Source organism: Lotus japonicus, chromosome 6 (assembly GCF_012489685.1).
Source record: "Lotus japonicus ecotype B-129 chromosome 6, LjGifu_v1.2".
NCBI lineage: Eukaryota > Viridiplantae > Streptophyta > Magnoliopsida > Fabales > Fabaceae > Lotus > Lotus japonicus.
The window spans coordinates 8085604-8107143 of NC_080046.1; the positions used below are offsets into that span (position 1 = coordinate 8085604).

Here is a 21540-nt window from a genome sequence, read left to right on the forward strand (position 1 = left end):
AAAAATATACTTAATTAGTGGTCTACTAATTATTCCGCTAAGAACTATTCACACTAAAAACTAAATGGTTCCATTACCTACAAGGCTACAATGATCAGCACTATCCTTGAGACTTTAATTAAAAACCACCAATCATCATGATGACTTAACAACTCATAAAAGATACTAAAATCAACTTGGGGAGACATATAAATAAGTCACCAGAAAATCAATCCCCAAAAATACATAGGAAAATTAAAAGAAAAATAGAAAATTCTAATGTGCTTTGAACTTCTTGTTCTTTTCCTTCAATCTTCAAGTGCTCCATAGGTTTGCATCAACTTTGATCTTGCTTATTTTTCTTGAGCCTTTGTAGATGAAGTAGCTTTAAGGATTCATTAATTTTATTTATTTATTTTTAATTACCTTTAATTCGAAAATATATAATAAAAGGGATATATGACATCATATTACTAATTTTATGATTATTCTAAAATATAGATCATGATCTTAATTTCATTTATTAAATTATAGAGATAAATGACATTGTATTACTAGTTAAATGAATGGTTCAATTACATCATATTAATTTTTATAATTATTCTAAAAAATTAAACCTATATTTAATTAAACTTTAATTTATCAAATATTCATAGCTATAAAAAAATTGTATTTTCTATATTTAAACTCAAACAATAAATATATATTTAATAATTTGTTAATTATTCTAATATCATTAATAACTATTAATTATCAAATTCATACCTTAGTTATTTTTAAAAATATGGAATTGTTGAATATTTAAATTACTGAAAAATCAAAGAATACAAATATGACATCATCTACCTATTAATAATATCGTAAAGGGGTAACACTCGTCGGAGTTATCACTTTTGGTTTCTAAAATAATATATATAGTATATTAGTATAAGATTAGAAAAAAAAAATGAGGGAAAAAGAATGAGGAAAAGTTAATTCTTGATTCATTAGCAATCAATAAAATAACATCACATCATCAATCCCTTAACCACTCATTATTCACGAGGTATGTGAAATAACAAAATTTGTTCAAATGACATTTCTCTCATCAATGTCAATATACTAATTGAAGAAAAGTAGCACAATACACAAAATTATAACATAAAACCCTCCACATGTGAAGTGACCAGCGGGTGCCATACTACCACCTCAGCTACTATATGCAGACCAATAAAATAAAACACTGGTCTTTCAGAATCACAGTTACAAGAATCAATCCCTATTATGAAACCTTCATATATGCGTCTTCCATGGACAAACTTAACAAGTATATAAACTTCTTTTTGATAAAATTGAGGGAAGTATATAAACTTCTTCACTACAACCTACCCCACACATTGTAGTATCTAATTAAAATTGACCACCTTGGAAGGTTTGACCAAATTGCCAATTGGCCGGTGCCACATTGATGCTTGTCACGGTTCTACCATCACTGGTTGTGACTTGGAATGAGAGGGCTTGTCCATTGAGGTAAGAGTTGCTCTGCCAGTTTTGTCCCCAATTTCTTGACATAGGTTGCCACCCACTTCTTGATCCTTTGATGGAAGCTGAATGGACATCCCCAGCACCACCAACGTTGGTGATCAAAACTAGGTTAAAGTAAGAGTGGCCATTGATGGTGAATCTTATTCCTCCCTTCTTTGCACAAGGCACCCTGCCAGCATCACCAAATAAAAGTAAATTAAACTCTGTTCAGAAGTAGTTAGATCAATGAAAAGTGAATAGATAATAAAGAAAACTTTTTCAGACTCTCTGATTGTCGTACTCTCTTATAATTAACTAATAAGTGATTACTTAATGTAATAACTAACATGTCATGATAGATGGTAGTGAGTTTGGAAATTAACATTTTAGTGATTAACAATAAAATGCGGGCAGAACTACTGTCTAAATTATTGAGCGCATAAGAGACCTACCCACAAACTAATTTATAAATACAAAGTAAGTGTGCTATTTAAATCCTTTAACTCAAGGAAAATCTTATATCAAGGCTGGAAGTTGAGGTTTGGTAGAAGCTAGTAGCTCCACCAATTTTGTCATGGTCATGAATAGAGCATGTGCTACAAAGAGAAGGAGTACTTGATCTTTTTTTAGGTATCTCTTCACTTAATAGTTTGTTAATTAGGTAGCATAGTTGTATATCTTTATGGAAATTAATTGGACCTTTAAGCTTGAAAACAGGTTTGTATTCTTTTGCAATTGCTTTTCAAGTCAAAATTAAATTTAGATAGAAGTTTCTATGAGTAGTTTTCGGGTGTCATAATTAATTATGAGAAAAGTTAAGCTGATTCAAATATGCAACCGCAACCATAATTCCCTTGCTTGAGAGCTTTGCCAAATTTATAGTTTAACTAACCTTCTAAAGGCCACAGGCACAATTCCAGCCCTATATTGTGCAATTTGCAGGAAGGCCGGTTCAGCCATGTCAAAGTGTTGCAGAGGAGGGTTGCACCAACCACCATTGTTATTGGCCAAAGATGGGTTTGGTGGACAGAAGTTTGTAGCAGTAACAATAATAGAGCCAGGCTTGCACCATCTTGGGTCATCGTCACATCTCATTTCATAGCAAGACCCGCAGCTTAAGCCATTGTTGAATAAAGCTGTGCTTAGAGCTGCTGTGTCTGTTCCATAGCCCTGGCTATACAAATTTCCATATCCACATGCACCCCCTGCATATATAAAACAAAAGAATCAACCCCATTATCTCAATTTCCTACAATTACTCTAATAACATTGCTAATTGACACCTTTTATACATGACCATATATTTATCATTTAGAGCACACAAAAATTCCAATGTGTATTTTTTTTTCTTTAAATTTCTCTCGCAATTCCGATTAGATTATGGTGAAGGTTAAATATCTCCTAAAAAATTCAGGTCATATCAATTGAACTATCAACCTATAGGGTTCAAACATTTACTTTTAATCACTGCGGCTAGCACTCATCCGTTCAAATATGTGTGTTTATTGAAACATATAATTTTGAATGTGTTGCAACTTGCCAATATAAAGGACTCCATTATATTCCATCTCCTACTTTAAGTACTGTATCTCTAATAAAAAAAATTAAAAAGAAATTGAAAGGCTAAACTCACCAAACGTGTGTTATATATATGCAAGTATATGATCACAGTCCAGACTAGTAAAATCTCAAGCACAAAACCCTTTTATATTCATTTTACAATTCTTTATCAAGTTATCCTCATGTAAGTGGGAAATAGAATGGGACAGAAAAAGGGAACTTTTATTTTCATCAATCCACATATTCTATGTCCTACTTAAAAGTGCATGCATCTCTAATGTAAAAAAAAATGAAAAGCAAATTGAAAGGCTAAACTCATTAGTCATTACTCACCCATTGTGCCAGAAGCATCACCCCCACCATAGAAAGTGGCGTGAGCACTCTCCCAACCGCCATAGTCCGCTGCAGCACCTTGCATGTTCATGCCAATAAATAAAACAATGAGAGTTGTAAGAACAATGGAGAATTCTTGGAGTGCCATTTGAAGCTTGAGTTCTGCTCTCTATGAAAACAGGGTAGAAAAAACAGGGGAAAGTGCACTTTGCTCTGTTCTGTGATCCTATGCTTCAAGGGGGGGGGGGCTCTATTTATAAGCAACATTTCATTGCTAACATGCACATAAGCGTGCTTTTTTTTCTCCCTTGAAGACACATAACAAGTGACAAATCAATTGCACATGCTTTTGTTCTAGTAATGGTTCCCAACCTCTAATCTTGTGGGCCATGTCCTTTCACATGCATGCCCAACTATTTTTCTTCCCAACTTTATAGACCAATACTCCAATATCAACATTATTTGATGGCCATTAGTTTTATTTTTTATCATTTTTCCCTTCTTTCTAATGGATAACTGGATAAGAGCTTGGGTGCCATTAGCTAATGCTTGATGTTAAGTGTCCCAGTGATGAAAGAGTGAAAAGCTAAATTGCACTTTCAATTGAAATGGGTAGGGTCTTAAGGAGATTATATGCAGTATCTTAGCACATGGAGGAGTATCTTTCTTTCTATTTGAGCAAAATTGTAATAGTTAGTCCTAAGGAGATTTGTATGATGCAGCTCCCCTTTTCAGATTGTGTCAGCGGATATAGTATCTTCAAATATATGCAGATTGTAGCTTATAGTATTATAAAACAAAATGATCCTGGCAATTTTGGAATCCTATATCAATTGCCACAAAATTTTGCATGTTTTATTACAAAGAAATCAAAACCCTGATGATATGTTTTTTTTTACATTTCATATTTAGTCGCTATTGATAACTGTCGTTAAACATATATGTCAATTGAATGTCGTGTTATGTCAAAGCCTATAATAAGAAGTATAATATCTTTTATTTGTTTTTTTAATCTAACATATATATTCTCTACAATAGGAGATCATATTTGAGATCTTAACATTCACATCCAAATAAGATCAATTCTCAAGTAAATTTGTATTACACATGACTCAAACTCAATCATTATTTTTTTTTACAGAACTCAAACATATATCACTAGGAAAAAACTATAGGTTAGTTGTATCTTCTATGTGTTTGACAATGTGCCACGTAGGTAAGATTACAAGAGTATGGTCATTAATTTTTTCAGTTGTTGAATATAATTGAAGTGTTGGTGGATAATTTAATAGAAACAGCCTTGCTACACGGTTGGACAAACTGTGCATAGTAGAAGGGATTCATACACGTACACGTAACACACACAAAAGTAACCCTCGTGTGTGAAATAAAGAATGCTAACAACTTTACCCTGTCCAGCCAACTCAGAATTTTTTTATTAGATTATTTGTGAGAGCTATTTATTGGGTGGAAGATCATTTCCAAATTAGTTGTTGCATATATTAATACACCCACTAATTGGTTCTCTGTTTGACACACAAAAACCATGTGGCCAAACCATTGCATAGGGTCTGACAATTTGTCTTAAAAACATTGGCTGTTATAGATGGTTAAATTAAATTTAGTCTCTTGAAATTTATAAATATATTTGAGACCCGAAATTCTTGATTTCTGTCTATTAGATGTTTGACAAGTATCATGTTTCAGTATGAAAGAAAACTAAACTAAAATAGGAATCTGAAGGGGAGGATATGTGAGCCGATATGTGAAGATCTCAATTCTTCTTTATCTTCCAGCTCGTTGTTTCCTTGTGTATATTTATTGATTTATTGTTTTTCATATAATTTTTCATTCTGAAATGATGAATCAAATGGGTGTTACATACACATGGGATGAGGCAGACATTATTGAAAGCTTTGCTGAGGGCTTTGTTGGGTGTTAGGTCACGTGCAGTGCAATGGCCTAAAACTAGGTATTGAACTAGACATAAACCCACACAATGTGCACGGAAGGCAAAATAAAATTGTTTGAGAATTAGTTTTGTTAATCGGTCCCCGTTTGTACCAGAATCAAGCGATGCTGTTTAATTTTATTGTAAAGATAAATCAGTAGTAATGTGTTTTTAACTTAGTTTAGTCTCTTTTCAGTAAGTATATATAAAAGATATGGAACAGAACATATGTTACAAACATGTAAATGAATTTACCATAGTAAATATATTTATTCAATGAGGTTGTAGATACCTCACATGGACTACACTTGAATAGAAATAAAAAACACATTTTAAGTAATGCATTACATGGAAATTGAAATAAGATAAAAATAACAATGACAGCAACATGAACCCTTATTCGAAATTGTAGTCCATGGTTAATGATAAAGACTTCATAACCGAGCTTGTTGTCAATCAAGCATATTTGTGCTATATAACATAGAAAGGAAGGGAAAATTATTAGTGTAATAATCAGTAACTAATACAAATATAAACTGTGTATAATTTGAAAGTGTAAGCTAACCTTATAGAAACGTCTATACACCTTCAAATTAGATGATCAATAACTTGCTTGATATCTTTTTATGCTGTAAAACAATAAAGAGATTAACTATATCAGTTTTTATATTTCTACCATTGAAATTGAATTTAAATGTAAGATAAATAAACACTTACATGTCAAATATTATCGAAGACTTCTTGATACACTACGTTGCGTGTAGTTAGTTACAACTCCTTCGTCATCTATGATGAGCATCTTCAACCCTTTTCTAGATTTAACTCTAGAAAGTGCAACATATAACTGCCCGTGAGTAAAGACAGGTCTTGACAAATACAGTCCAACATGAGATAAAGATTCCTCATGACTTTTATTTATAGTCATTGCAAAACATAGAGCAACAGGGAATTGTTTGCGCTGGAATTTGAATGGGATGTCAGAATTAGATGGAGTTAAGCTCATCCTTGAAATAAATGTTGTTTCACCCATATTGTTTCCATTCAAAACAGTAGTAACAATTATATATTTAGTCAAAACATTGACTATCATTCGAGTGCCATTACACAACCTTGCAGTTTGGTCTATGTTTCAAATGAGCATGATAGGGACACCGGCTTTCAGTTTAATTGCATGGTTTGGAATTCCAGAGCATTTGAAATCATTTAGGAATTCAGATGTAAACCATTCTGCATTGACACCCGAATCTTCGTCTGACTTGCACGGAGTATCACAACTCAAATATTCTGTTTCATCACCAGGAATCATTGCTAACATAAAGTTGTTGATTTCCTCTACACATTCAAGTGTTGGTGCAATGATCGCTCTTTCTTGAAAGAATGAATTTTTTTGCAAATTATTTGCAAGTTTTGGATATGCAAAATTAACTAATTCAAGCAACGGTTCCTTACACTGTTCAATAAGAAGATCTGGAGGAATCTCAATAAGTGTTTCTTCCTCATCAATCGTTTTAACTGTACCATCTCCCACTTGAAGCAACCAATCTGCAAACTCTTTTATTTTTGCTGCTGAAGAAGTTGATGTAGCATTTTGCAATCTCATATTAATAGTCAGCTTCATTACCTTGCAATGCTTCCACAAATATGAAGAATTGATAGCTGAACCGACAATTTCTGAACGACTTCCTTTGGAAATAACTGGAAGTATTTGTCTAAAGTCGCCTCCTAGTACCACAACTTTACCTCCGAATGGAATGTCATAACCATGGGTAAACTGAGTCTTCATAATGTCATTAAGAGATCTGTCTAAAGCTTCAAAGCAATGTTTGTTTAACATAGGTGCCTCATCCCAAATAATAAGACTTACTTTTTTCAATAACTCAGCTTTTGGGGAACCGTGACAAAGATTACAGGTTGATATCTCATTTATTGAAATAAGAATAGAAAACCTTGAATAAGCAGTTCCACCTCCAGGTAACAATAGCGATGCAATTCCGCTAGATGCGACATTTAAGACGATAAGGCCCCTTGAACGCAAAGCAGCAGATAATGTATTCCAAACAAATGTTTTTCCCGTTCCTCCAAAACCATATAGAAAAAGAATCCGCTGTTATCAGACAAAACAACATCCAAAACATTCTTATAAACAATCTTTTGCTCTGAAGTAAGAGAACTGACCAATTCATCATGAATCTTTACCATTTCATCCCTATTATAATTCAACTCATCTGCAACGAATCTATTTTCAAAATTATGAATTTCTGAAAATTTAGGGTATGGTAAACATGGAAATTCCTTGAGTGACCTTTCATTGCCTTGCAATATTTTTTCAATCTCAATCAAACATAAGTTCTGTAATTCTTCATCCTCTATACGAAGATCTGAAGGAAATTAAATGAAATAAGGCAAATAAATTATATTAGAAAATAAAATTAAATGAGAAATATTGATTTTTTTTTGTTAGGACTCCAATTACATGAATAATACAGTGTAAGGCTAGTCAAGACTTTCAAGATATCTGGATTTTTCATTCCTATGCTCCTTAGGAAATTTATTCTAGGGAATAATCCATCATCTATGCTGTAATGTAGAAGCTGAGGGTGTTTTTTTGACCATTTTCACAACACTATCTCTGGGTGCACCCAACTCTTTGCTAAGAAACATATATCGAGTATTCCATGAAATGTCAATGCGCTGGACCAGAATATGGGGATTCAGTAGAATGACTTTACCCTAATTTTTTTCATTAATGTCAACTTCCTCAACTAAATATCTTACTGCCTCAACAAAGTTTTTCTTACCCCCATTTAGAATATTCATCTTTTGAAAGGGGTTGACATGCTTTAGCCCTTGGTTTTTTTGCACTGCTATTGACTTGTTGGAAGTGGTGTTTTGAAGAGATCTTTGCAGTACTTGAGAAAAATTTTCTTGAAATTGAAGGAGGTGTATGAACTTGATGAGGTACCACAATTTCTTCTATTTGATAATATTGCTTTTCTCTTTTCCCTGACCTCAACAGAACCTACCTTCTTAACGTTTTGTGGTGTAGGTGAATGCACAATGCCGCCTACCACCGTGGATTTTATATATTTTTTGATATCAAATTTCTAATTGATTCCCTAATTAAAAAGTAAAAAACCGTTACATAAATGGAGTGAATTCTGACCTATAACTATGGTCATATATTGTGAGGGATCCGAAATCTCTACACAATAAACTAATTCTATTACATATCTGTGGCCATAACTTATGGGAAATTTACTTCAAATTAATTTTTAAACCATAGGAGTAAACACTCAATGATTTCATCTTTAAGTTGCAGGTACCCAACTTTTTTATTTTCAATTGTCATGTTGACTTTCCAAATTGAAGATTTCTTAGTAAAGATTGGAATCGGTATATCAGAGTCTTCCTAACGGTCGCATAAATCTTACAACCCTGAAATTCATTAAAATGAGAACATAAGAGATTTATAGATTAAGCAAAAAAGGACGTAAAACATGATGTTTATGTGAAAAGTGATTTACCTTGTCATCCATAAGAATCATGTCCATGAAAAATGGAAGCTTGGATCCATATAAGCTCGGACTAAGCCACATCGATGGTGGCGAGATCGTCGATTACCATTCGAACAAAGTATATCTCAAAACTAATAGTTGGTGGGAAAAAATTATGAAATTGAATAATACCATGAGGTGATTTATATAGGAATTTGAGAATTAGGGTTACTGGTATAATCATCTTAAAAAAGGAAAAAAAAAGTAACGAAGAGATTAGTTTGTAACGAAAAAATAATTATATGCGGAATTGAAGGTTCATATTCATTCTTGACTTTTGCTTGTCACGATTAAACACATAGCATTTGGTGTATATTTGACAGAATTCAAATTTTCCATATAATTATCATTAATTCCACCATTTTAAATAAGAAATGATTTAAATATGAATAGCATCTCGGCATTTTGGTCAATGAAATTAAAGTCTTTACACAATATGCCTTCATTTTTTTATTCAATGTTATGCGTACACCACTTAATTTTATTGTGGTGTATATTTGACAGAATTCAAATTTACCATGTAATTATCATTAATTTCATCATTTTAAATAAGGAATGATTTAAATATGATTAGCATCTCGGCGTTTTGGTCAATTAAATTATTCTCTTTACACAATATGCCTTCAATTTTTTAATTCAATGTTATGCGTAAACTACTTAATTTTATTGTAATAATGATTTGGTCAATGCATTTACACATTTTGCATTCAATTTCATTTAAAACATATTAGGAAAATTATTCAGTTTTTATTGGTTGCAAAAGAAGTCAAATAATTCGAATTTTCCATGCTTACACAGAGCTGGAATTATTTGCTGATTAATGGAAATAATAAATTGTTGATGATGTAAACCCCTCCTCGTTAAGTTTATCGTGTGAATGCAATAAATTGTGAGTCATAAACCATAAAAACAAAATCATTAAGATTTGATTATTGGGCCTCCATTTAAAAACTGAAATTAAATTGGGCCTCTATTAATTTGGTCCAAAACAATCAGAAGGTGACACTTGTCATGTAAAGAGGGGGGGTGTTGGAGAGTAAATCTTGAAGTGCCAAGTCATGGAGGTGGGGCTCACAGCCTTCATCTTTTCTAAAGTATATAGATAGATGACGATTTTTTACTTCAATGGCTTGCGGAATTATAAGAAAAAACATAAAAATACATTTTTGGAGGTATCACATGCAATCTCAAACTACCAGAAATATTATTTGCATAACTCCGTAAATTTTTTGCTGTTAGAAACCTTACTGTGTCGATAAGATGTTAGCATTGTTCATAGTAAAAACAAATCATTTCCATGTGTAAGAACAAAATAAAAAAATGTTTTGAGCTTTATGTTAATTCATTTTTTTTAACACAAAATAACTTTTAACTATTTGAGCTTGAGTTCATTTGTTTGGATTTTTCATTTAAGCAATATAAACTAGATATAAGTGAAGTATAACTAAATAGAAGAGTTAGAGAATTTTTTATTAATTTTTTGAAAACTGTATTTAAAAACTGTTTCTGTATTTGAAATATGTTTCAAGAAAAATAAACAGTTTGAATTAAATATTTTCCAATATTTAAAAAATTTGTAAGTTGAAAACTAAAAATTGAAAAATAAAACGTTTTTTAGTTGTTCTGGTATTTTAGATTTTAAAACTGAAATTGAAAACAGGTTTTGAAAACAAAGAGATTTTTAAAATTTTAAGTATTTAAAGACAAATATAATTTTTAAAAACTATAACCAAACAGACTGATAATTAAAGTGGATATATGGAACCAGCGGCGGCAGCGTTCGTGTTCTCTCAAGGAAGCGGCGGCGGCACAAAAGAGCCACCGGATAAAGATCAAAGAGGAGGTATCCAATCAGTCTCGTTTAGGGACAAACTTGTGGGTACAAAGGCAGTTGGTGTCGTCGGAGCGGATGTTGACTTGCGCGATGAAGGTTTGTTCACGATAGTGCATGATGGGGGGAACCGTCTCCTTCCCCGCTGCTATATCAATGAGGATGTGTTCCAGAGTGTCTGTGCACCATGGAAAGACACCATTGTGGTCAAGTTGCTCGGTAAGACAGTGGGGTACATGGCCATGAGGGATCGACTAAAAGCACTGTGGCGCCCTCGTGGGGGTATGGATGTGCTAGATATTGGACATGGATACTTCATGGTCAATTTTGATATTGAAGCAGATAGACAGCAGGCAGTGGAGGGAGGACCCTGGCTCATGTTTGATCATTATTTGTGTATGCAGCCATGGACACCAGAGTTCATAGCATCTGAAGCAAAAGAGGAAACAACATGTGTCTGGATCAGGTTCCCAAGTTTGAGTGTAGCATTGTATGACAAGCGTATCCTCAAGGCGCTGGCGGCTGCTGTAGGGAAACCTATTAAGGTGGACCTCACAACGTTGAATATCTCCAGAGGGAAGTTTGCCAGGGTATGTGTCGAGATTGATCTGAACCTACCGGTGGTTGGTTGTGTCTGGTTCCGGGGTCATTGGTATAAGGTTGAATATGAAGGATTACACCTTCTGTGCTCCAAGTGTGGTTGTTATGGCCATCTGTTACGGCAATGCACTAAAGCTCCCACACCCTTGCAGGGAGCTATTTCAACCGAGAACACGGCGGCGCCTGTGGGGAGTGAAGCGGCGGCGACAGAAGATATGCAGCAATCAGAGGCAATAGTGGGTAGGGCTGGCGTGGCACAAAGCCAGGGTGAGGTGTCGAACAATGCATTAACTCCGCCTCATGTGGCGGTGAATTCTGAGGCGATAACTGCTACTCCAGTTAAGGAAACAATTGCAAATCATGGGGATCTTAAAAGAGGTTCCATTATGGGGGATTCTGTGGAAGATACTCCTGATATGCATGGCACGTGGTTAACAGTGACACGGAGAAAAGCTCGCCCTAAATCGCAACCCTCGAAAACACAGGGGCCCACAAAAGTACCAGATAGAACAAATTCCAAAATTCGAGGGATAAGTAAAGACCCCATCCTTGGTGGAGCCCTCGCAGCGAGAAAGATCAAAGAGAGAGATAACAGGCTGGCACATAAGTACTCGAGCCAGGGGAAATCCACTGCCGACAGTTATATGAATGAATCACAGGGGAAGAAAAGGTTGAGAGCCTCACCCCAAGTCAATTTCAAAGAGAAGGAACCCCCTAGGGCACCCAATATAACAGTAGGAAGCTCCTCCATCCCAGCAAACACTTCTTCTGCAATGGAACCTGTAAAACAGAAGGAAACCCTGGAGCAGGAAAGACCAATAATGATGAACGTTGACCATATCGCAGGGAATCACTATAGGTTTGTGGATACTGACGTGGAACAGGATATGGAGTACACTGAGCCTCTTAAGGAACTTGCAGAGGATGTGCAGCAGCAGAATATCACAGCACCAACGTGATTTATGTGGCGTACCGCCCCCTCATTAAATATGTTGTTTATGGATTTCCTAGAAACTAAATTAGTTTGTTGGAATGTGCGTGGGGCGGTAAACGTCCGTGGGAGGCGTGTGGTACGAGACTTAGTAGATAAGTTTCGACCAGAAATATTTATAGTGGTAGAGACTCACTGTCCGTTTTCTAAGGCAGCTGCGTTTTGGGACCAATTGAGCTATGAGGAGTGTGGATTAGCAGAAGCAACAGGTTTTGCCGGAGGCATTTGGATCATGGGTGCTAAAGGGCGAAATTTTACTATATCAGTTCTGGATGTTCATAGTCAAGTTGTTACTGTTCAGATTGTGGGCTTGGAATCCTCTTGGGTGTGCAGTGCAACTTCGTCAAACTATTATGCTTCCTTGGTTGCTAATTGGAGATTTCAATGAAATCATGTACCCCTCAGAGGTTAAGGGAGGACAATTCTGTCTACAATGTTCACAAAGGTTTCTGGCTATGGTGGAAAGGTGTGAATTGCTGGATCTTGGCGCTATTGGAAGTAAATATACTTGGTTTCGTCGAACAGATTTGGGCCAATCCACTTCCAAAAGGCTTGACAGGGCTTTAGATGATGTTGAGTGGCGACACCTGTTTCCCGAAGCTGTGATAGAGAATCTCCCACGCATACACTCGGACCACTGCCCACTTCTTCTCCGTTGTGGTGGCTTCGATGATACCAGAGGCAAGAGGCCGTTTCGTTTTCTCGCAGCATGGGCCTCACACCCCCTATTTCAGGAAGTTATTGAAAATGGCTGGAATCAGGGTGACGGTAGGATTTTGTCCCGACTGGAGCATGTTCAGCAAAGGGCCACAGATTTTAACAAAAACATTTTTGGGAATATCTTCCAACGCAAGCGCACCTGTGAGAATAGGCTCAAAGGGGTCCAACGTGCCATTGAGGAAGGGGAGACAAGCAGCCTCTTGCGTTTGGAGAAAGACCTACAACAAGAGTATGGGACCATTCTCTACCAGGAGGAGTTGCTATGGTACCAAAAATCTCGGGAGCAATGGGTTCGTTTTGGTGACCGGAATACACGTTTTTTCCACGCTCAAACTGTGATTAGAAGGAAAAGAAATAAAATACATGGCCTGGTACTGCCGGATGGGACATGGTCGACGGAGCAGGTAAAGCTTGTGGATGCAGCACAGAGTTTTTTCCAGGGTCAGTTTGCGTCTCCAGCAATTTCGGACCCAGAAGCTATCAATCTCCAAAGTCTCCCTAGGTTAAGGATGGAAGGGGTAGAAGCACTTTTGGAGCCGGTAACCAAGGAGGAAGTGCGCCTTGCCGCGTTTGGTATGAAATCGTTCAAAGCCCCTGGGTCGGATGGCTTTCAGCCGTTTTTCTTCAAGCACTACTGGTCCCTTATAGGGGATGATGTTTAGAGGTTTGTAGCGGATGCTTTCGTGAATGGTTATTCAGATCAAGGAATACTGGACTCGCTGGTGGTGTTAATTCCTAAGGTGGATTTTCCCAAGCACCTAAAGGAGTTCCGACCGATCAGCTTGTGTACGGTGATTTACAAAATCATCACAAAGGTGTTGGTGGGTCGTATTAGGCCCTATCTTGGTGATTTAATTGGCCCCCTGCAGGGTAGTTTTATTCCGGGAAGGAGCTCCGCTGATAATATTCTTCTAGCACAAGAGGCGATCCACTACATGAAGAAGACCAAACTTAAGAAGGGCGCACTAGCTATGAAAAGTGATTTGGAGAAGGCATATGACAACATTAGTTGGGAGTTCCTTAAGCGTACCCTGGAGCAGTTTGGTTTCTCAAGTGCCACGGTGAAGCTTATCATGTGGATTGCTACAAATTCAAAGCTTAGCATCCTTTGGAATGGGACTCGCTTGGATAGTTTTGCGCCATCTCGAGGACTTCGCCAAGGAGATCCGATGTCCCCTTATCTTTTCTTGCTATGTATGGAGATCTTGTCTTTGCATATTCATGAGCTTGTTCAGCAAGGACTTTGGAAGCCTATTCACCTTGCTAGAAACAGCACGAGGTTGTCACACCTTCTCTTCGCATATGACATTGTTCTCTTTGCGCACGCCTCTTCAACCCAGGTTCAGGTCATATCCTAGGCTCTTAAGGACTTTGCCCTAGCTTCTGGGTTACGAGTTAACCGTGATAAATCCAGAATGTATTGCTCCTCAAAGGTAACGAGTGTAAGGCGTCAAGCCTTTACCGCCATCTCCTCCATCCGTGGCACTTCAAACTTGGGAAAGTATTTAGGTGTGAAATTGAAGATGGAACGTAGTAGTCGGAGCCACTTCCAGTATGTGCTTGAAAGGATAGACCGTCGTCTCTCTTCATGGAAGATGAAGATGCTAAATAAAGCTGGAAAAGTATGTTTAGTGAAATCTGTTTTAAGTTCTCTTCCTGTTTATGACATGCAGGTGGCTTGGTTGCCTACCTCTGTGTGTGATCGAATGGACCAAATAAACAGAAAATTTATCTGGAGTTCCAACCCCTCTAAGAAAGGCTGGCATCTGGTGAAGTGGGGTACGGTGACGAACGTGAAGAGTCAAGGTGGGTTAGGGGTTCGGGAGGCTAGGATGGGAAACATTGCGCTACTTGGCAAACTGGTTTGGAAGATGTTACATGAGCCTTCCTGTCTATGGGTTCAGCAGTTCAAGAGCATCTACTTGAAGGAGACGAATTTCTTTGATTATAAGATTAAGGGTAATGTCTCTTTCGCTTGGCGTAGTATTATTCGTGCTCGTGATGTTTTAAAACACGGGTTTTCCTTCCTCCTGCAGCATGGGGATTCCTCTCTTTGGTATAATGATTGGGCTGGCATTGGTGCTCTTTGCCATTATGTACCATATGTCCATATAAGTGATGTGGAGTTGAAGTTGAAAGACATTTGGAATACTGGTTGGCAATGGAACAAGCTATGGACAATTATCCCGCAGAAAATTTTGGATCACTTGAATCAAATTGCAGGGCCCACAGGAGTACCGTTCCCTGATGCTTGGAGGTGGCAGCACCGTCCTGATGGCCTTTACACAGTGGCATCTTGCTACTCCTGGCTTAGGGACCAGTCACATGAAGGCTCTGATCAGCGGGTTTGGTCTAGAATCTGGAAACTGCAGATCCCGGAAAAGTATAAATTCTTTTTGTGGCTTTGTCTTCATAATGCTCGCAGGTTTACTTGTCAGTTAGCATCGAGCCCAGCGTGCACCCGTTGCTCTCATCCGTTGGAGGATGGCTTACATTGCCTCCGAGATTGTCCCCATTCTAAGGAGATCTGGTTAAGGTCAGGGTGCGCTTTCTATACTCTTTCTTTGAAACAGACTTTTGGAAGTGGCTAGAGGATATGGTGAACTATTCGGACGCTGAAAAATTAGTCCATATTTTATGGTGGGTTTGGCGTAGAAGAAATAATATGGTTCTAAGTGATGAAGTTTGGACTATGCACCAAGTTCAGCGTCAGATTACGAGCACTATACCGGACCCTGCTTATTGGACCGATGTCGACGTGGTGCCGCGCACATCTCCTGGTTTTGATGTGCCACCTTCAGGTTATATAGCACTGCATGTAGATGGAAGCTTTCATCGTCCCTCATCGGTTATGAGTTGTGGTGGTTTCCTCAGTGATCATACCGGTAAATGGATTGATGGTTTTGCCAGTTGTGAAGGTGTTGGGGAGGTTTTTTTGGCGGAACTTCTTGCCATCATTAGGGGTCTGAATTTGGCATGGACGCGAGGCGTTCGTAAGCTCATGGTGCACTCTAATTGCTTGGAAGTAGTGCAGGCTCTATCGGGTACTAGATCCCTGAACTTATACTCTTATGCAGCATACTTAGCCGAGACAAGGAGCTTACTCAACCAGGAGTGGGAAGTGTCCCTTCATCCTGTTCCCCGTGAAAGGAATGTGCCCGCGGACGCATTAGCGAAGATGGGGTATAGACTTAGAGTTGATTACTCTTCTTGGACTACTCCTCCTGCTGAGATTACCCCTCTTGTGGGGTGTGGCTAGTTTTCTTTGTTGTTTTGTTTCGTTTTGTCGTTGTTTCTTTTTCCCATGTACCAAAAAAAAAGATTATAACCAAACTAAAACGTGCAATTTTCTAATGGTTATTGTAGCATTTCAAAACTACCAAATCTATTTTTTTATACTCTATAGACTGTGGCGGTCAAAATTCACCACACTCTACATATGTCCCTTGCATGCTGCGCAAACCGTATGTCCTCAAATCATTATGAATTAGCGTTGGAGTATTTTGGTCTCTCTAATTTTTTTCAAAATCATGCAAACTCTAATTTGATGTACGTGTAATTCAACTCTGCCAGCACGTTTAAAAGTTAATATGATGATAAATAATAAAATAAAATAAAAGCTAGAAACACGAAACATTTTTTTACTAGTAAAAGATAAAGAAAATAGAAAAGCGAAAAACAAAGAAAAGACGGGCGAGACCCCAGCTAACACCTCACAAGATGAGGTTCGCATAGGATCTGCAAGCAGCAAGAGGGTCATCCATCAAGTCAAGAGGGGGTCGAAATAGAAACTAATGAATCTCCCTCACAAGTAACATGCTTGGCCAAAAAACCAACACACATGTTACCTTCGTGCACTGTGTGCTTTACCTCCACCCTCCCAAACCGCTCCAAGAGATCAATGATATTCCAAATAAGCGAAGCATAATAGTGACATTAAGATGGCACACATCACACCAAAGAAAAAGCTTCCATGGAGTAAATCTGGCATTCAACTACTCGCAAATCAAGCCCCCATGCTTCGTTATACCCATGAAAGATAGCTAAAAGCTCAAGATGGAGGATGTCCTGGTCATCAAGATAGCCAAAGAAACCCACCAGCAAACCACCATCAGTGTTATGCAAATAACCACCAAAGCCCCTCTTCACGAAATACCAAGCACACTCCCATCAACATTCAACACCACACAATCACAAAATGAAACACACCACTGCACCAACCTAGTTGCCTCTGAATCGCGACGCTCACAGAAGGAAAATCTCGCACAATATCAAAAGTCATGACTGTGATGTTAACTGTTAAACTCTAGTCACTAAAACTCAAGTTCTCCATGCGCATATAGTTTCTAGCGTGTTAGGCCCACCACAATGTAGCACACACGACTAGAGGAGAATTATGTAGCAAGTGCTTCAGCCACACCGGACATCAAGCTCCTCAAAAATCATAGTCGTTCACATCAAACCGCATAAAACTCAAAATTCTCCTGACTGCAAGCCATCTCTAAGGTGATAACATATTTTGAAATACAGCTCAAGCGCATATAGTTCTTCTTACTATTGCTATGAAGAGTAATTATATGTGGGCATTTGGTTGTCGTTCAATTGTCATATGTTTCAACATAAATTCGACGTAAACATTTGTGTCGGTTAAAAACCCAATTAAAGCATGTGTTGGTCGAATGTTAATAAAAATTAAATGTCTGAATAACATTTTCGTACTCTAAATGACATTGATTTAGATAATGTACACTGTACAAGCAACTATTGCAAAACATGATGCTTCAATAAGTGTCGCATTTCCATTCAAAACAAATAAAAGAGAAAATAGCTTCTCACCGGCTTGTGTGATCACAACTCCTCATAGTCAATTTATTTTCATAATCTTTTAATGGTGACCACTTTCTATGATCAGCATAATAGAGAAGTGAATTGACCTCACATGCATACTTAACACTCATGAGCAAGCAGCAAAACTGCAAAAATCTATTCCTCTCGTGTTTTCTTTTATTTCAATTAATGAACTCCTGAATAAGTGAAACAAAACATAATGCCTTCCATTCACGCGAGCATGTATGATTATCCGCGATAATCTGAATGTTCCACAATTAAGTAAACACTAAGTTGATCAACCAGAACAATTAAGAACAAGTTTTTATCTCGCTCACTAGTCAATTGAAGAGATTTAAGTCGACACACTTATAAAATAATTGTAAGATTGTCTACGAGCAGTCATTATCTCAAAAATCATACTTGAAGATTTCACAAAGCCACATCGTCTCAGGTATATGTCTCATCATGCCTATAAACACAAATCTAATTAATAATCATTCATTTAGATAAGCAATGCTCATTTTGCTAACTCATTATTATTTTATGATTCTAAGTTTTTCTCAACACTCTCATATGAATTGAGTATATTAGAGTGCATTTGTAGGTAATCCCCCCCCCGCCGTATCAATGTTACATCGTCGTACTAGAAGATCCTTAATTTAGGACCGTGCACCACCACAGAAGATCAAGAGTATCATTTAGCCAAGATTTTGAATGAATATGAACAAATTAGAACTTTAACCAGTAACCATAAATGAGAGACTGAATCTCATTTTTTAGTGGACTCCACATGAATTTCAATCGATAATTAAAAGTTTTGAAAAGAAAACATTAAAAAAAGTTTTACTAGCATGATCTATTATTAAAGTGTACCTTAAAATGGATTAAAGAGAAGCCATCCTAACATATTGGTCATATCTCATTCCCAACTTGAAAAAAAGAGAGTAAGTCCACAGAAGCTGATAAAATTATACTGGCCCCTACCATGTTAGAGGCACATGCAAAATTTCAGTAGTTAGGCTTTCTCTTAAATCTTAATCCATGTCACTTTCCCCTTTTTCTTCTTTATAAGATGTATTATGAACCGATCAATCATTTTTTTTTTTTTCACAAAATCAATCATATACGATACACTTATTTTCCGCATACTGTTAACTAGTATGTGCATGAACTTGAAAAAGAATCTCCTTAATTTTGCGACCTTTTGTAATATTTTATTTTCTTCTCAAAAAATCCAATTTTTGTCCCTTCCTAGAAGAAATGTGCTCCCTTTGGCAGGTTCGGATCTTCTCTGGGACATATGTATCCGTATCCAATTTTTTTAAATCAGGTATTTACGTCAGCAACAACTTATTTCAGCTTCAGGTACATATACTAAACCGTAAATAGTTGGTCACAAAATGTGTTACATTCAAATGAGTAAAACTCAAATTCACAATCTCATGGTTAGGAGATTGGGTGTGCAGTGGCGGATCCAGGACCCCAGGGTCAGGAGGTTCAAAATTTTTAAATAAACACATCGGTAAAAATCACAATATTGAATTCCACTTAGTCTTCAAAATCACAATCTTGAGCTACAAACTACAAAGTATGTCATAACAAATGGATTTCACAATATCAAATGATCAAACTGCAGTCTCAAAGGGAGGGTGAGGTGGGGGTGTTCAAACTGCAGTCTCACTGCGATTACCACCATTTCATGAGAGTTGAGAGATATGTAGGTACATGGTAGCTAAGCCACTTTTGCCTCAATTATTGTATAATAACACCACATAAAAAAACATTAAGCAAACTAAAGCATGCTGGTTCAACAGGTTTAACTTTGGAAGCATTTTAAATCACAGACATCACGACAAACTAGACTAAGAGAGTTCATTTTAATCTTCACCAACTCAGGAACTCTTCACCTGTAGTAATTATGAGTGCAACCAAAGAATTCATGTATGAGGAAATCATTGAAAGCCAAAAATTATGTTAAAAATGAATACAGGTGCAGATTTACCACCACAATAGATGATATCATCAATTCAATTCAATCCAGATCCTATAATATGACACAGACACATTTGCTCTGCTTTGCTACACTTGCAACTTCAATGCTGGTTGCAGATTTTAAATGGCACTTTAGAAGAAACCCATAAAAATTCTAATTGATTGTGCCTCAGCGAAAAATCCCAAGCCAATCCACTATCCCCACAACAGCAACACAAATTAATAAAAACCCTCCTTCAATACACCCACCACATAGTACCAGGTGTGTACTACGAACAACAAAAGCATAGGAAAAGTAATAGTCACAAAAAGCAGGATGTTGGCAGCAGCATTCCCCTACTGATAGAGCCACCACAATGCACACATTAATTTAGAAACTTTACAGAACAGACATGATTCAAATAGGCATAGTGCAGTAGCTTCAAAGAAATCACAGAAGAGCTTAAGCAGAGTTAATTGTTCCTTGTTAAAAGCTAGCAATGGAGAAGAACCTATAATTTCCTTCTTTTTGTGATATAAAGACTTGAATATTTCCAATAAAAATGTCAATTAAGCATTTGTAGTTGTAGACTCCCACTGTGCATCACACTCAATGTCGAGGGTTACTACAAAATTATTACCAGCCTAATGATAAACTTTGTAGAAACATGGAAGAGAATAATTGAATAAGTTTAGGGATAGGAGAAGAGAAAGGAAATCAATTTAGGGAAATCAAGCTTGAGAAAGGAGAAGAGAAAGAAAGGAAATCAATTAGGGAAATCAAGCTTGAGAAAAGAGAAGAGAAAGGAAATCAATTTTGCCATTTAGGGTTAGGGAAATCAGTCATACCTTTAGTATGTAGAACCGCAGAGCCAGAGGGAGTGGGATGACTGGACTGGTCTGGTGGTGCGGTGCGCGTTGATGACGGCCAGACCTAGGTGAGAGTGCTTGTGGTGTATCGTGTGAGAGAAATCAGAGCATGAGAGTGAAGGGCGTGAGAGAGAGAGAGAGAGAGGAGTTGGGGTCAGGGTGCAAATCTAAATTCTCAGGGGGTTCAAAAAAAACTATTATAAGGGGGTAAGTGAGAATTGTTTTCTTTTCAAGGGGTTCAACTGAACCCCCTGGGCTGGCTGTGGGTCCGCCCCTGTGGGTGTGCAACTACCACCACATTACACCTTGTGATAAATCATATCCAAATTTTGAAAAGCATGAGAAAACACAAAAAAATAAATAGTGAAGAAGTAGGCTAGGAACATAACAAGGGGAGAACATAGCAAAGGCTCTTGTTTAATAAAAACAGGAACTCAATAAGACATACCAGATTTGGTTGGTTTTTTCTGTTGGTTTAGGGACCAAAGAAAGTTCCCCTCACAAGGGATTGTCCCAAATTCGGTTCAATTGTTAAGGCAAAGGACAATATTGTGGATGAGATTGGGTGTAGATTTTTGGTCTAGGACAGATGACTTATGGGACACACACATGGCACCAATTTGAGAGCCTCTCAAGGGTAGGGCTCCTCTCACCTACTGGGCAAACTCTAAATATGACTATCCTTTTCAACCTCAGAGATTGTAGATCAGATAACAAAATGTAGTAACAATAATATTGTGGGCCATAGAGTTCAAGAGTTTATGTACCCCAATATTATGCAAGTTGAGAGTATTTCTTAAAATTTGAGAGTATTTTAGTTATATCTGTAGTCAATGTGAGACTTCTC

At 37.1% G+C, this 21540-nt stretch overlaps 3 protein-coding genes across 3 annotated transcripts; 2 read left to right on the plus strand and 1 right to left on the minus strand.

Annotated features, from left to right (window-relative positions):
- Positions 1 to 1029: 1029 nt before the first annotated feature.
- LOC130723302 (expansin-A10-like) lies at positions 1030 to 3615 on the minus strand. Its single transcript, XM_057574297.1, has 3 exons — positions 3376 to 3615; positions 2375 to 2687; positions 1030 to 1672 (listed from the first exon to the last, which is right to left on the minus strand). The coding sequence occupies exons 1-3, from the start codon at positions 3521 to 3523 to the stop codon at positions 1369 to 1371; spliced, it is 765 nt and encodes a 254-aa protein (XP_057430280.1). The 5' UTR covers positions 3524 to 3615; the 3' UTR covers positions 1030 to 1368.
- Positions 3616 to 10638: 7023 nt separating this feature from the next.
- On the plus strand, positions 10639 to 12270 carry LOC130724828 (uncharacterized). Its single transcript, XM_057576099.1, has one exon. It carries the CDS (start codon positions 10639 to 10641, stop codon positions 12268 to 12270), a length of 1632 nt encoding a protein of 543 aa, XP_057432082.1.
- Positions 12271 to 12757: 487 nt separating this feature from the next.
- Positions 12758 to 15613, plus strand: LOC130724829 (uncharacterized). The gene is made up of 3 exons (XM_057576100.1): positions 12758 to 13595; positions 13722 to 14368; positions 14696 to 15613. The coding sequence occupies exons 1-3, from the start codon at positions 12758 to 12760 to the stop codon at positions 15611 to 15613; spliced, it is 2403 nt and encodes an 800-aa protein (XP_057432083.1).
- The last annotated feature ends 5927 nt before the right edge of the window (positions 15614 to 21540 follow it).